Source organism: Anticarsia gemmatalis, chromosome 14 (assembly GCF_050436995.1).
Source record: "Anticarsia gemmatalis isolate Benzon Research Colony breed Stoneville strain chromosome 14, ilAntGemm2 primary, whole genome shotgun sequence".
Taxonomy (NCBI): domain Eukaryota; kingdom Metazoa; phylum Arthropoda; class Insecta; order Lepidoptera; family Erebidae; genus Anticarsia; species Anticarsia gemmatalis.
The window spans coordinates 9,366,899-9,381,739 of NC_134758.1; the positions used below are offsets into that span (position 1 = coordinate 9,366,899).

General features: G+C 37.2%; 1 protein-coding gene across 4 annotated transcripts in view; it reads left to right on the forward strand.

Moving 5' to 3' along the window:
- The window catches only part of Eip63E (cyclin dependent kinase Eip63E), a 71,475-nt gene extending 58,633 nt beyond the window's left edge, over positions 1-12,842 (forward strand). For all 4 annotated transcript variants that reach the window (XM_076123087.1, XM_076123089.1, XM_076123088.1 and 1 more), the window contains 7 exons: positions 1,966-2,057; positions 4,535-4,709; positions 5,937-6,061; positions 7,002-7,138; positions 8,422-8,561; positions 8,868-9,129; positions 9,508-12,842. In XM_076123087.1, the coding sequence (XP_075979202.1) occupies positions 1,966-2,057; positions 4,535-4,709; positions 5,937-6,061; positions 7,002-7,138; positions 8,422-8,561; positions 8,868-9,129; positions 9,508-9,575 (999 nt within the window). In that variant the 3' untranslated portion in view covers positions 9,576-12,842. The remainder of the gene's footprint in view (positions 1-1,965; positions 2,058-4,534; positions 4,710-5,936; positions 6,062-7,001; positions 7,139-8,421; positions 8,562-8,867; positions 9,130-9,507) is intronic.
- The last annotated feature ends 1,999 nt before the right edge of the window (positions 12,843-14,841 follow it).

Here is a 14,841-nt window from a genome sequence, read left to right on the forward strand (position 1 = left end):
AATTAGGAACGATTTAAATCCATTACACTTATACACGATCAAAGCGAGCCACTTAAAATACACCAATTAACGTTTCTTAGCACGAGGCCAAGTGCTTCAGTCACCGATAACCGTAGATTATGTTTACGCTGCATTTACTTAAGCGGTCTATACACTTGATCGCTTCGACATTAATAGGTAAAGCTAAACTAGTACTAGCTATATATTAAGTAGATAAACGTTCAATAACTAGGCCTACAGACATAGCGAAAAGTACGTAAATTATACTGTTATGATCCAAAAGGCACAAGTCATCTAATGTTGAAAACCTTCTGTCAAATCAAATATGCCAATCCGATTAAGTGTCTAGTACTTTTTATGCTGTATAAATAAGTCAAATAGCATGATCCTATAGAACAAGAACTAAGCTGCTTCGAATCTTATTGATTATTAAAATGAACACAAAGAAATGCGATTCTCGTATGTATGATCCCAGTTCATTTATTACGATTTTATTTTGCGGTACAGACTGAAGCATATGATTTGCACGTTTCAATTGAATTAACTCCATGACAGTTACTGATGAAACCCATTCATTTTGTTCCAGTGCAATGACGCTCAATAATTTTATACGACATCAATGGACATAAATAAATGACTCGTACCAATAAGCCCTTGTTTACGATTCTTGCGCACAATATTATTCCTGATTCATGGATTCGTATGTTTCAAGTATAAATCATGAGTTTTAACACTTTGTCAGCCAAACGTATTTTTTGTTTACGTTTGGCTACGATAAACTGTAAGCTTACTTTGCATCTTTTGCAACAGAATTGTTCACACAATACAGCATTTTCTATTTTGTAAGACAACACAAGGTTGCTTAGTCTGCTAATAGTTTAAAATTCCATCAAAGTTCGAGCCCGCATGCACCTGACGCGCATTATCCAATTCAAATATTTAGACAGGCAACTTTGGCAAGAAAGCTCACTGACGAAGAAAGCGAAGCGCTGTAGACGGCACCTAAAGAGGCGATACCTTACAATATAGACTAATAGTTATAAAGTGTTATAAACTGCCTTGGGCGGCGTAACTCCCACTTTATGCTATAATAAAACACTGAGTTCAAGCCACAAAGGTGTTTTGTTTACAAATTATTCTTTTGTTTAGACGCGATGCTCTGTTTATGCGCAACGTCAGTTGTTCTTGACGGGCGATTTAAAAAACTTACGTTATGATTATTTAATAGAAATTGCCTCGTTAGTGTAAGTTCTAAGCGCCGATTATAATAAGTGTTTGCTTTTAAATCGAGTTCATTTATCTTGTAGGGTACGGCGTTCCATAATTTAACTATTGTAACATGTTTTCGCATAAGCTTGACTTTACCCCATCAGAGTAATGCTGAAGTAACGTTGATTGATTCATCTATACTAATATTATAAAGCTGAAGAGTTTGTTTGTTTGTTTGATTGTTTGTTTGTTTGTTTGTTTGTTTGAACGCGCTAATCTCAGGAACTACTGGTCCAATTTGAAAAATTCTTTCAGTGTTAGATAGACCATTTATCGAGGAAGGCTTTAGGCTATATAACATCACGCTACTAAAAGTAGGAGCAGAGTACCAGTGAAAAATGTTACAAAAATTTTGACCCATTCTCTCTTATGTGACGCAAGCGAAGTTGCGCGGGTCAGCTAGTCGCTTATATTTATACGGAGTTTTCTGGGTCGTTAATCCTCTTTTAATGCACATGCCTTTCCCTGAAAAATTACCAGATATTCGTATAAATAATCCCACTTTATATCCTGCATAACTTATTCTGTTTACCATTGTGACTGAAACATGCGGCAATCATTTATGTAATTTATTTCATAAGCCCCAAATCATGTCGTTGTTTTTGGACGTGTCGTAAAACTCGTAAATTACTGGATTACGAAGTGTAATACGTAAGTATATTCAGTGATAAATTAACGTTCTGTTTCTGTCAACAGGGTGACTCTCCCTTCGGGAAATCCGAAGCTTACATAAAACTCGAACAACTCGGTGAGGGTTCCTACGCTACAGTGTATAAAGGTTATAGCAAGTGAGTATCCTTATGTTTCCTAATAGTTTGTACATACTACTACTTATTTACCTGCTAATGAATGGGTAGTTCCTTTGCTGGGAAATTGAGCGGTGCCCCAGGGAATGTGTTAGCGAAACGTAGGTCCCTAGTTAAAAGGAAAGAAAGAACAATTATAATGATGGTTCCTTTCAAACATTGTTTAGTAATTTGATGATAAACATTTCCAGTTAATAAATTAAATCTATTATTTCTGTTGTTTTGCAATCTGCGTAAAAAGAAACGTTGGAAGAAACTAGATGTACATTTGTCTATTTACAAAGTTTTATTTATATTTGACTTGCATCAGGTGTTCAATTAGAGCGCAGTGATGTATGCAAAACCGCTGCAGCAAATGAGACCAATAAGGAAATTGCTTAATTGACACACGGAAAACAATTAATTCCACGGTGAAAGTAATCAAGTTTATAAATATTTATGCATTTGATAATGAACATAAATATTTAAATATACGCTAGGGGTTGGGAGATTGGAGTGGATGGAGCGGCCCCGACGACTCACATTTTAGCAAATCTTCGCTATCACTCGCATAAGTAAAGAGTTCTTACTCGCCCAACTTTCAAATAGCTATTGCCTTTGAGGATTTTATTAACTTGGATAAAGTATACATTACCCAGTTACAATATTAGTTCGACTTTAGTCTTTATCTTAGATCAAAATTGTAAAAGTTTTAGTTTGCGTCGCTTCAATCAAATCCTTCTATTATTCATTTCGTTTGACTGATCTTGCTTATCTGTGCAAACATTCGTTTTATCTTTTATTCACTTTCATTTGCTCTGGCAAAAGTTATGACGTTTTGCTCGATTCTTTTTTGTTTTCCATTCCGCGTTATCCGCAACCGCCATGTCGGATTTTTCGCAACAATGTCGCCTTTGTAGCGCACTTGTCACACAGGCTCCTGCGTTTCCACTTGGAAATCGGCCTTTGACGTCACTCAATATGTAAAGCAGTGCGCTGTTACTCCAGTTTATATCGAATGTGACTTAGATTTTGTTCTCCTTTCGCCATCCAAAATACATGAATTTCCAACCCGAATCCGACTAATTTTCAAATCATTTACAAGTGACTACTCTTCTAATTTTTTAATCCTGCCTCGTTAATTTTAATCTGTGGCTCGTGCGCAATGAAATTAAACGCTAAAACTCGTATATTTTAGTTTACGAATTAATATGCTAAACCTTAGTGGTTCCTCGCGGCGGGGTCAGGTCGAGTAGGCCAAGTCAAACGGAACTTACAGTGTTCATTGCGCGTGAATATTGAATGAAGTGCTTCACCTCACCAAGTTGAGCGGTAATAAGCGTGTTCAACTCGCCAAATTGTCGTATTCATAGCGTTCTCGGAAGTTTCTCTACGACACACCACATACTATGGTGGGACGTCTAATAATTTCATACACACTGAACACAATTCCGCACCGCTTCCACTTCTAGCTCGAGACTCGACTGGCTCTTACGAAATTAGTTCAAGAATGTCTTAAGATCCAGTAACTAATATTCTCGCCTCATAAATGCTTTATAATTTCTGGAGCTAAAAGCCTGTGCTGAAAGGAAAGTTAGCAGACTGCCGCCGTTTATATCAACCTAATATATTTGTACGTGCCTTCACGTCGACATTAAATTCAAATTATGTTTAAAGCAACAGCAACAAAGTTTTGTGAGCGGATTTAATTTTTGTTCTTGGCAGGAAACTAATTAAATTATAGTGTCATAATCAGACTAGGTACTGGTATAACGACGCCTTGTCGTCTAGAATATTAATAACCTTAGTTTCCTGGTCAAGTAATGGCAGACATATTGACATAATTATTATATCCGGCAGTAGGACATTGGGGTACTTCCTACCCTACTCTGTGTATAGTTGTGTGTGTGTGTTGATCACGTATCTAAATAGTCGATGCATTGTCGTAGGTCCACGCAAATGCAATAAATCTTATTGTTTAGTTTTCTATGCCTTTCTACTTTCAATAGGCGAGCATGCGATGCAATTATAGCATAGCAGCTGCATTATAAATGAATTATTTAAACAGACGAACGTGTGAACTAGTGAGTCGTGACCGAGACATACAATAAACAATAAAGAGATAATCCAGTAAAGTTGGCTTTATTATAGCAAACGTGATGTTCGCACAAGGCTATACAGGTTAATAATGTTTGTTTACTAAACAACAATATGATAGGTTTTAAATAGGTTTCCGACTGATACTGACAGCATAACGTAGATGCTTGGATGAGCTAGAATGAATAGATTGTAAAATTGAAAGCAACTTTAGGTATAATTATTTAACTAGGAACTAAGATAGGCTTTTAAAATATAGTGATTATTATTTTGGGAATACATTACCGACTCCAAAAGTTCGTCACAAAACATTGACATAGATTTTCTTCTTCCCTTTTTTAAATTAAATCTCAATTGCTAATACGCTATCGTTTTCCCACCAGTTTAACGCAGCAAGTGGTGGCATTGAAAGAGATCAGACTGCAAGAGGAGGAGGGCGCGCCATTCACGGCGATCCGCGAGGCTTCCCTCCTCAAGGAGCTGAAGCACGCCAACATCGTCACGTTGCACGACATCGTGCACACCAGGGAGACGCTCACCTTCGTGTTTGAGTTTGTGGTAAGTAAAGAAAGCATAGATTATTCCGCTTACCGGTCGGTAAACGATCAGTGGTTTAGGCAATCCTTAGGGCGATGGTGACCGCATAGTGACATCTGATCTGAGCATCTCCGTGCTTCGGAGGGCACGTTTGTTTCCGAATGTGATCAGAAAAAAAAACACAAATATTTTTAAAACAGTTTTCTGTGCAAGCCTTCACTTGAACTTAATTTATTACAATGAATTGATTAAAATCTAGCAGGAAATGGAGATAGTTTGACGTTTAATTACTCACAGAACTTATTAGATTTCTGCTAAATTTGCAAGCAACAATGTTTAGGATACGAAATGTACGGATGCGAGATAGTTGTGCATCGTTGTTCGAAATTTTAGCCAAATATTTCTTAGTCTCCTACATAAAATATCCATAGCAAAGCGTCTAAGACTTTTTATCAGAAAATATAGCAACATTCCCCCTCTTGTTCAACCACTGGCGCAGGTCCTTTTTAACAAGATTAGCAATTTCTTAACCGAGTCTTGACGGTTATACTTGTATCATAATCACCGTGAGAAGCGATTTCACAACAGCGATAGTATAAAATATTTTCACCTTTATTAAACCGTTGCGTTAGAGTAATAATGTCATTTGTTTGTTCATTATAGCAAAATGGCCTATTTCAACTTGAAGTATCACACACTTCAAGTAATATCTTCTTGAAGCGTTTTTATTACTTGTACACTGAATTCCGCCTTTGTGTAAGGACTTGAAAGTGAATCTAATAATTACGAGCGTGACGTCATAACATAGACTTTCGTTTGAAGTTTGGATCTTTATGTGATTTTGCTTTTAAATATGGCACACTCGTTATTTTTGTTTATGAGTACATGAAATATTTATACGAGATTGATTTAGTCTCGCTTCTTACTACATTACTAAATTAACATAAAAAATATTTAATAAAATTAAGTATACGTGCTTGCACCCGCTCTTATGCGTACTGCGTATACGCACTCATAGTATGAACTTCAAAATAAAAACTATACTGCCAAATTCAAAGAACTGTACTTAATCTAAATCAACTACAGATATTCATCGTCCATTGTAGTTCAGTGTATTGTGAATGTGCAATCCTAAAGAATATTCCATGCATCATATTCATATAATCACGTTATATAAATAATTTACAGAGAAAACTGCCCTGACCAGTATTTTTTTGCAGTTTTATTTATAATTTTGTTTGTTCATAGGACACGGATCTATCACAATACATGGAGAGGCATCCGGGCGGGCTGAATCATCACAACGTTAGGCTGTTCATGTTCCAATTGCTGCGGGGACTGTCTTACTGTCACAGGAGAAGAGTTTTACATAGGTACGTTACATATTCGTCTGCAATAAACCTTTTTTATTTATTCGTATGACTTTATTTCACTTTTCGCCGGAAACGGACATAATCGTGAATTGTTTGACGTCACAATCTATAATTTTATTTGTGAAACACTCTTGTGTTTAATGTAGGAACAACTTATCAATCAATATTAAGGGAAGTTAGCAAGGATCGTAGCAATCGGCGTTCTTTGGTCTTTGCCTATCCTCATGGAAATTGTGATTGTATGTATGTATATACTATTATGTGTTAGTACAACTCGCGACAGTTTCATCGTTAAGGTCATCAATTATTTTAAAGTATGAGCGGTAAATAATTTAAATCTTAAAAGTGCAACAGACGAAATTATTCTTAAATACTGTCCACACATGTCCCTGTAAAAGTATAATATCTTATACACAATTTATTTATTAAAACGTGCATTTATCCGTTGAGAACATACTTCTAAGCGCAACTCATATTCTAGTCCCTACTCTATTTTAATACTAGCCGTCGAAAGAGTAAACACTGCATGTGCCTTCGTTGTTTATTATAATAAAACTGAGCTCTTGTAATAACACTATATTACTTTATATTATACACCAAGAACATGGACGACGGAAATTGTTGAAGTTTTATACTGCATATTGACTATCATTCTGTTCTATGCAGTCTAAGTTTTTGTTGTGTATTCTGTAGTGGTGCATTTCTAAAGATGTATTAGTCGTATCTTGCATAGATAGAAATTTGGTGAAATAATTTTGTTAATTAAAAAATTTTGCTTTTTGACCTTAAAACAATGAAAACATAAATAGATTCTCTGTCTATTCTTGCCTTTTCGATCGATAAATCTTCATGATTGTCATAGAAATGCATCTTATTATAAAATTATCTTATGATTATTGTATAAATGTAGCTATATTAAAGTTTATTTGTTGTTGTGCAGGGATGTTAAGCCTCAGAACCTGTTAATAAGCTCCCACGGTGAGCTGAAGCTGGCTGACTTCGGGCTAGCGCGCGCCAAATCTGTACCCAGTCACACGTACTCGCACGAGGTCGTCACACTCTGGTATAGACCACCAGGTAAGATAAGCATGAACACCTATGATTCTGCTTATATTTACTTATATACTCTTTTCTTTATTATATTCTACCTCTTAGATTTATTCCCAATTATAATATAATTAGAGATGATCTTCAACATGAAATTGCCAGGATTGTATTTTCCAAAATTGTGACATTTATTGTTCTAGCATTGAGCAACGCATAATAACTAACGTAACGTAATTAACGTGTTTTGTTCAACTAACGTATGTAAACATTAATCTGCTAAGATCTTTTAATTTAAAAGCTTTCGAATTCTGGTAAAGGAAGCTCCTTATACATTGCCATAACTGTAAAACACTGTATTTCCTAGTAAGAGCGTCTTTGTTAACAAGCCACAGACACAGATTATATTTAGACGATGGTTTCCTTGAAAAGTTTACTTAACATAATGTTGTGGTACCCGCAATTTTGTCACGCGAGCGGAAGTGCACATTACCCGTGACGAATGGCCGACCTTTTGCACCGATGTGGGGGTGTTACGCTATGTTGTCGCTGCGTTTTGTATGGGGGAGGGTTAAATACGATACGTGGATGTTATCTTGTATGACCTAGTAGGAAAACGTAGTAAAAAGATGGGTCAGAGGTTTACTTTGGGTAAACAGTATTTTTTTTACTTTAGTTTTTTTTCTGGACTGCCACAGCAGTTATTGCATGCATAAAATAATGTGGTCGGATTTAAAATTGTATTTTACAAGACCTTTTTTGTTGTCTCATCTTCTGAATCTATTTCAATTGTAAAAATACTAGTATCGACCAGCTAACATCGGAATAAAATATGTATCTCAATATTAGATGAACTAAGTCTAGGTTAAAACACTTCATCTGAATTTCATTCCACGCTGTAGTACAAGAGTCCGTGCCACGGTGTAATGTCAAGCAGTCCTTACATAATATATGTGGCCCGGCCGTGACCCCTCCATACCTCGGCCCCGCTCGACACACTGTCGACTAATCCTTTACGTGAACTTACTATGTTGCCTCCAGGTTATGTTTAATATCTTCGCAATCACTGCTTTTCTTTGAAAAGCTTATAAAATCTTCTTAAGGATTCAATGTAGTGTATAATAAAGCATCTTTTCTGCTAAAAAATACCTTTAAAAGCTTATAGATATGACAACTTTTCGTCTAAAAGATAAAGTGTGCTGAATTTTAAATTGGGTAGGCGAACATTGGTGTTTTCAATAGTCTTCGTCTAAATCCTTCTTCTTAAAAAGTTGTACTGTGGGTTACAGAATTTTGACCAAGTGTTTTGCCCACAGACGTGTTGCTGGGCAGCACAGAGTATTCGACCTCACTGGACATGTGGGGTGTGGGCTGCATATTCGTCGAGATGCTCTGCGGGGTCCCCACGTTCCCAGGAGTGCGAGACACGCACGATCAGCTAGATAAAATATTTAAGGTAACATTTATTATTCAGTCTTTTTACTGTTTGTATCTTGAATTTATCTCTTGTCATCTATCGATCTTGAATTTCTTATTCTAATTCCTTGCGACGATCTAAGCAGTATTTGTCGGCTCTTCGTGACGAGATATGGCCCAGGAAAGAGGGGAGAGGAGGAGTCAAATAAATAGAAAGTTTCTAAAAAAATGACAAGTTTCTATAAACATTTGTGCGCGCGCAGTTTCCTAACGTTAGCTCCACCTGTACTTCGTGTCTTCTTTTTTACCAGAACAACTAGCTATATGATGTATACTTTGGTGCTAGGTGGTCGGCACGCCGACAGAGGAGAGCTGGTCGGGCGTGTCGCGGCTGCCGGGGCTGCGCGCGCACGTGTCGCGCTGGGGCGTGTCGGGCGCGCGCGCGCTGGGCGGCGCCTTCCCGCGCCTGCGCGACGCGGGCCGCGACGCCGAGCGCCTCGCCGCCGCGCTGCTGCAGCCCGACCCCGCGCGCCGCCTGCCCGCTGCGCGCGCGCTGCACCACGCATACTTCGCCGCGCTGCCGCCGCGGCTCAGGGAGCTGCCCGACGGTGAGCGACTATTATATCCCTAAAACCTTTTCATTTGATTAGAGCTTCAATGACCTATAGTGTATAATCCATGTATTTTCAGAAGTGTCTGTATGATCCTAAGAAAAGATTTTGAATAGTCAAAATTTGATTTTCTTCGACAAATATGTAGTCTTAGAACTTCCTCGAATGCGAGCACGAACTCTAGTATACATTGTAATTTTATATGAATAAGCTAAATTATAAATGATTTCGCACGTCGTAAAAAGTGACGTCGCTTAACTTGAAGCCGCTGACATTAAAAAGCCCTTACCGACTCTATTACACGATTAAAACTTTTAAGTGCTACGCAAAAGTGAGCAGTTAGCGTGCTCGACTGAACCGTTTGTATTGTTGCAGAGGTGTCGATATTCACCGTGGAGGGCGTCAGCCTGCACCCCGAGACGCGGCACGCGACCATCAAGTGAGCTCGCGCGCGCCCCCTAGCTGAATCCTTTACGCTTGTACTTGATTTGTGCCGGCGATTCCTATACTTTACCACACTGTAGATACAGTACAGTCAATGAATTTCGTATTACTCGAGCGATGCACGCATCTGTTCTTTAGCGTACTTTAGTATTATAATCGCACGGATACCCTCGTGATTCTATGTATGAGAGTGCGTGTGCCGCGCTAGTACGGACCTCACTGACTGTACTATTTTTATTGTGTCTAGTGTAATCTCAGTAGCCAGCGTGGGACGGGGTCGCACTAGCGCACGCGCACGTATACGCCCCGCCCCTCGCTCCATGCGACACTGAGGACATACACTTAGACTTGGAGAAGCGCCGAAATATGGTCGACTCTCCACCGGACCAACATTTCGTGATAGTTCTCTCGACTAGTTTAAAAAATAAATAAAATTGTTCGAACGGGCATCGAATGCGCCGACAGTATTCTGTTTGTTATTCACTATTTCCACATGATTCAGTTTGTCCATCCGTCGATCGCTTATCGTTTTTATTATTGTATTAGTGCTTTTTAAGCTTCCAACGGAATATCCATCCATATAATTCAATTATTCTATGGTGACAAGGTAAACTGATAGGTATCGAGTGTATGAATTATATCTATAAATATATAAACAGAGCAGTGTGCCATGTATATCTAATTGAGAAGAGTATGACGTATTATTTTAAAAGATTTTTATGCTGGAAATATATGCTCATAATTTGGTAAAAATTTTGAAGATGTTTATTTATATGTATTAAGGGATAATTGTCGATGAAGTTAACTCTAATGCAGTCTTATGAAAACTATACGGTTTTATCGCGGAGCTCTTACTGTGAGTTGTCGATCAGCAATTTCTAAGTATCTAATGATTGATATTTTCTGATGATTAATTCTATCTAAAGTCACTCGATCACGACTCATAGTAGGGGCTCATACATTAATGAATCTTGGCGTCTATCTAAATCTTATGCACACATTCCTTCCACGGTGCTCAAATAGTAACATTAGTGTGGCGAGGACTTGTGTGAGCGGTCTTTGGTCACCCGTCAACCTAACGACCTAGACCGGCGACACTTAACCTGCGTCGAGCGTACAGACCGTTTCCAGTGATACGATGTGAATTGAACGGAGAATAATTCTATTACCAAAATTATTTAATGTCTTCGCAGATCTCAAATGATAAAAAAAATGTGTGGGACCGTCCTACTGTAAATTATAACGTGATAAGAAATTCGACGATTTATAAATACTGTATCTCTTTTTTCTGTGAGGTGAGGGTAGGAGATGGAAGATAGTTTCCGTCTAGACTAAAGACTAGCGAAATTAACCAGTTTAGTGAAATTTTAGTGGTCCCACGTAAAGTTAGGAGCGAATGTATGTAAGGTAGCGAACCGGCGCATTGGCAACTTGACAATTAGACATACTTTTATGACTAGTATAATGAGTCAAACTGACTGCTTACGTCACGATTCGTTTGTCAAATGTATACAACATTATGAATGAATGAATGAACTTATGACCGTCGTTTGCCTTATTGTACTCTTCGAATATTATTCGATTAATATCGTCTTGTAATCTAGCGACACATAAAAGTTATCTGTGATTTCAAAATAGATTTTAGCCCTACAGAATGTCGAACACGGATTTGTGCCAACATTAAAATAAACGCTTCATTGTTATCCGGGTTTTCTAAACGAGTAACCTTCTTATTCATAAATGTTTACCTAAAGTATATTTTGTCCTTTTCACACTTACAACAGTCTTCACAGGATAGAAAAGGATAGTCGTATAATAGCTACGTTTATGAATATGGCGGATGTTGTCGTATCTATATGATATGTATGCATAGTAAAATAATGCTAGTCTAGATTAATAAAATCTGTAAATAAAAACATCTTGGTAACGCGTAGCAATAAAATTCAATTTTAAATGTTACAAGTGGCGTGACCGGCCAGACACATTAATACGCCCTCGAGACAAATAACAGTATTTTACTGTCTAAAATAAAACGTTTCTATCCTTCTTTATGTGAATACACTTCATTCCTAATACTAAAGAGTAAAAGGGTCTATCAATCTGTCTGTCCCGTCTTGTTATCGACGTCACTGCAAACGCCTTATAGCACTGAACGCACTGCCAAAATCAAAAACATTCGATAATAAGTAATAGTAAAAAAAAAAGCGAGTTGTCAGTGTGCGCGGGAGTTATACACTAGAGAGCTTAGATCAACTTAGTGTAGTCCCTACGAGCTTTAGAGACATTTACAATTGGCACATAGAGCGGGCCTTTAAACTAAATTAAAAAAAATATTAGGCACAAAATCTAAAATGTATGACGTCACAAACTAAAGACCCGCTCCCTGTGCTCTCGTAGTTAATCATAATTCGGTTCCGAACACCAAAATAGTACGTAAATTGTATAGTTATGTGAAACGCAATATTTTCAGTGTACATGATTTGTTGAGTTTGTATGTAATATAGGGAGCTGTGACGTACAACTGAAGAAGCTATTATGATATTATTGTAATTATTACATTGTTAATGACGCACTTTACGAATTAAAAGTGTTAGAATTTTGATGTGGGACGTTTTGAGGTGTTTTTATAAAGCCCTACTTATATTTAAATTGATCAACTGTCTTTTTGATTGATATAAAAATAAGTAGGGTTTTAAATCTAATAGTGTTCGAACAAGATGAAAAATGGTGATGAGATGCATAGTTTGTTCAGTTGTACGTATCGCAGCTCTAGTCAGTAAGGGATGCGAGTAAATTCACCCGTTGAGTGAGGCACCGTGTAACATAAAAGTTTAACGCGATACGAGATTACGTCGAGCATTTATAACGAGAATAGTGGAAATTCTATTGTATACATAATAATTTGCATTTGTATCATGAACTGATGAACGCGTTCGTTTCGAACGAACTATTGTATATAGGTATTATTAATTAATCACTTAGTTGTTACGATTTCTTAGTTACGACAGTCCTATACGAGTTGCCATTGCCGATTGTATGAGTTCCGAACTACGCGGAAGTAATGAGATTTATTTTAATTTTAACTATCATAGATTACGTTCAATTAACTATGTTTTATTATTTTACGTATCATCAAATTGTCCCGCTACTGATTTTAGTTCTTTTTAATAATTTTGTAATGTATAAACAATGTGCTTTTACTCGTTTAAAAGATGTAAATACGATATTTGAACTGATAATAATAAAAGTTTTTATTTCTTAATGAATGCTGTGTTTTTATTCCGCACCCTCGATATTGGCCGCCGCGATTGAACCTCCATTAATAACGAGCTTAATGAGATGAACTTATCGACGCTCTCGTAATATTCAATTAGAAGAGGTAAGTCTGTTGAAAAAGTTGCATAAAACTCGCGCTAACGATATCATTTTTGTATTTAGTAAAATTTTCACGACCTCATTTTGTGGAAAGTCGAGCAAATGAAACGAAACAGGATAACCGCACTATGAATATATTAAGAGGGGAAAAAAGAAAATAAAATTATAATAAAGGCTCGGTTGATTCTCGGACAATGTGAAGAGCGGCGTGAAATTTGGCGGGCGCCTCGCTGGCGCTGGGCCAGGCACCGACGCCGAATAATTCGGCCAATGGAAGTGTGCTCTACGTATAAATGAGCCCACAGTCTCCAGGCTTATATATTAAGAAGCGAGATACCTACGTGCATATTATGTCGCTCTAATGATCTTTAATGAGCACGGTAATTAGGACTAACTAAGTTGGGCTTTCTATTTTGCTGGAGACGTGTCTTGAAGTTACAGTGGCGCAATGCAGGCATAATAAAATGTTCCATCTGCCTACTTGAGTTTGGATTATCTGATAAACTTTCCAACTATTATATTGGTTGGAAGCTACGTGCGTGTTAAATATAATTATGGTAAGTATACAGATCTACATAGATAGTTTTAAGTTCCATGAGATAAAAAAGGGCACGCTTAGAGCCAAACAAACATCGAGGCTGATCATCTTAATCGAAGACTGAAACCTCGAAGTTACAGTAGGCATATGAATAAAACCTGAATGTGACTTAAGCCGTCATAGAAAAGTTGTTCAAGAATAAAGTCAAGTATTTTAATTCTAAAAAGTAAGCAGCAATAGACTTATCACGGCTCTTGTCTGCCCAGAACAGTTCGGAGGGAGCGTTATCAATCAAAAGTCAAAACTCGACGCAATCTGAATGATATTCCGCCCTAATTGTCACCCCTCGTTATTACTTAGGGAAAGGGCGACAAAAGAAAACTTAATTACCGCCTACCAGAAAAATATTTGAATTTTGATTATGAATTTTGGTAATCAAAAATAATTTCCCCTTTTTAGGAAACCCCAATATTTCAAATCTTGGAAGGGATCGCACTGGGGTATTATGATAACAAATTATTTTATTACTCGGAATGGGAGTGTAATGGACGGCTTGTTATTTCTATAAAATTAAGTTTATAATAGATGGCACCCTGTTGGAGTCTTGTGGCTTTAGGCTTCAAAATACGTAAAGGGTCCTACAAACGAGTTATGCAGCCAAAGGCAAGAAATAAATACACATAAAAGCACACTTTATTACAAAACATATCTGAAGCTAAGTCTGCCAATGGCACATTTTAGATCCATTTTAAAGTCTTTGAATGTCTGCCGTGATAGATAAAGTCACCTGCAAACGACTGAACTTAATTACAAGATTATCTATCTAGAAGCTTTTGAGCATGTTTAACTGTTTCTATAGACGGGAGCACAGCTCAAAGGTAACTCAGTTCAGTGAGCTCTTTGGCTAATCTTGTGTGTTTTGAGCGGCGAATAGATATTAAGTTTGAGCTTTGGGGCTAATTCTTGAAATAAGATGATTAGATTTATATATAAGTACTATTTTACTACATTTATTTATGTTTAAATGATGTAAAGACTTTTATGAAAAGAAATTTAAGCGTCACGAGATATGTTAATGAACATTTGTAATGGTATAACGTCTTGAAAAAGTATTAATAGCGATAACTTTAGGTATATTGATGGTCATCTTTTTAATGAACTTAATCATAGAAATAAAAGATATAGACGTAAAACCATAGGTACATAAGCTAACATATTACTTGGCGGAAACAAAACGAAATACGCTTCACTGGATACTGCATAAAACAGGCACATTGAATTTATAAAACCGGCAACGTTTGAAACGCTGTATAATACAGATCACGAACGAGCGCTCCCTGCTAACTCGTACA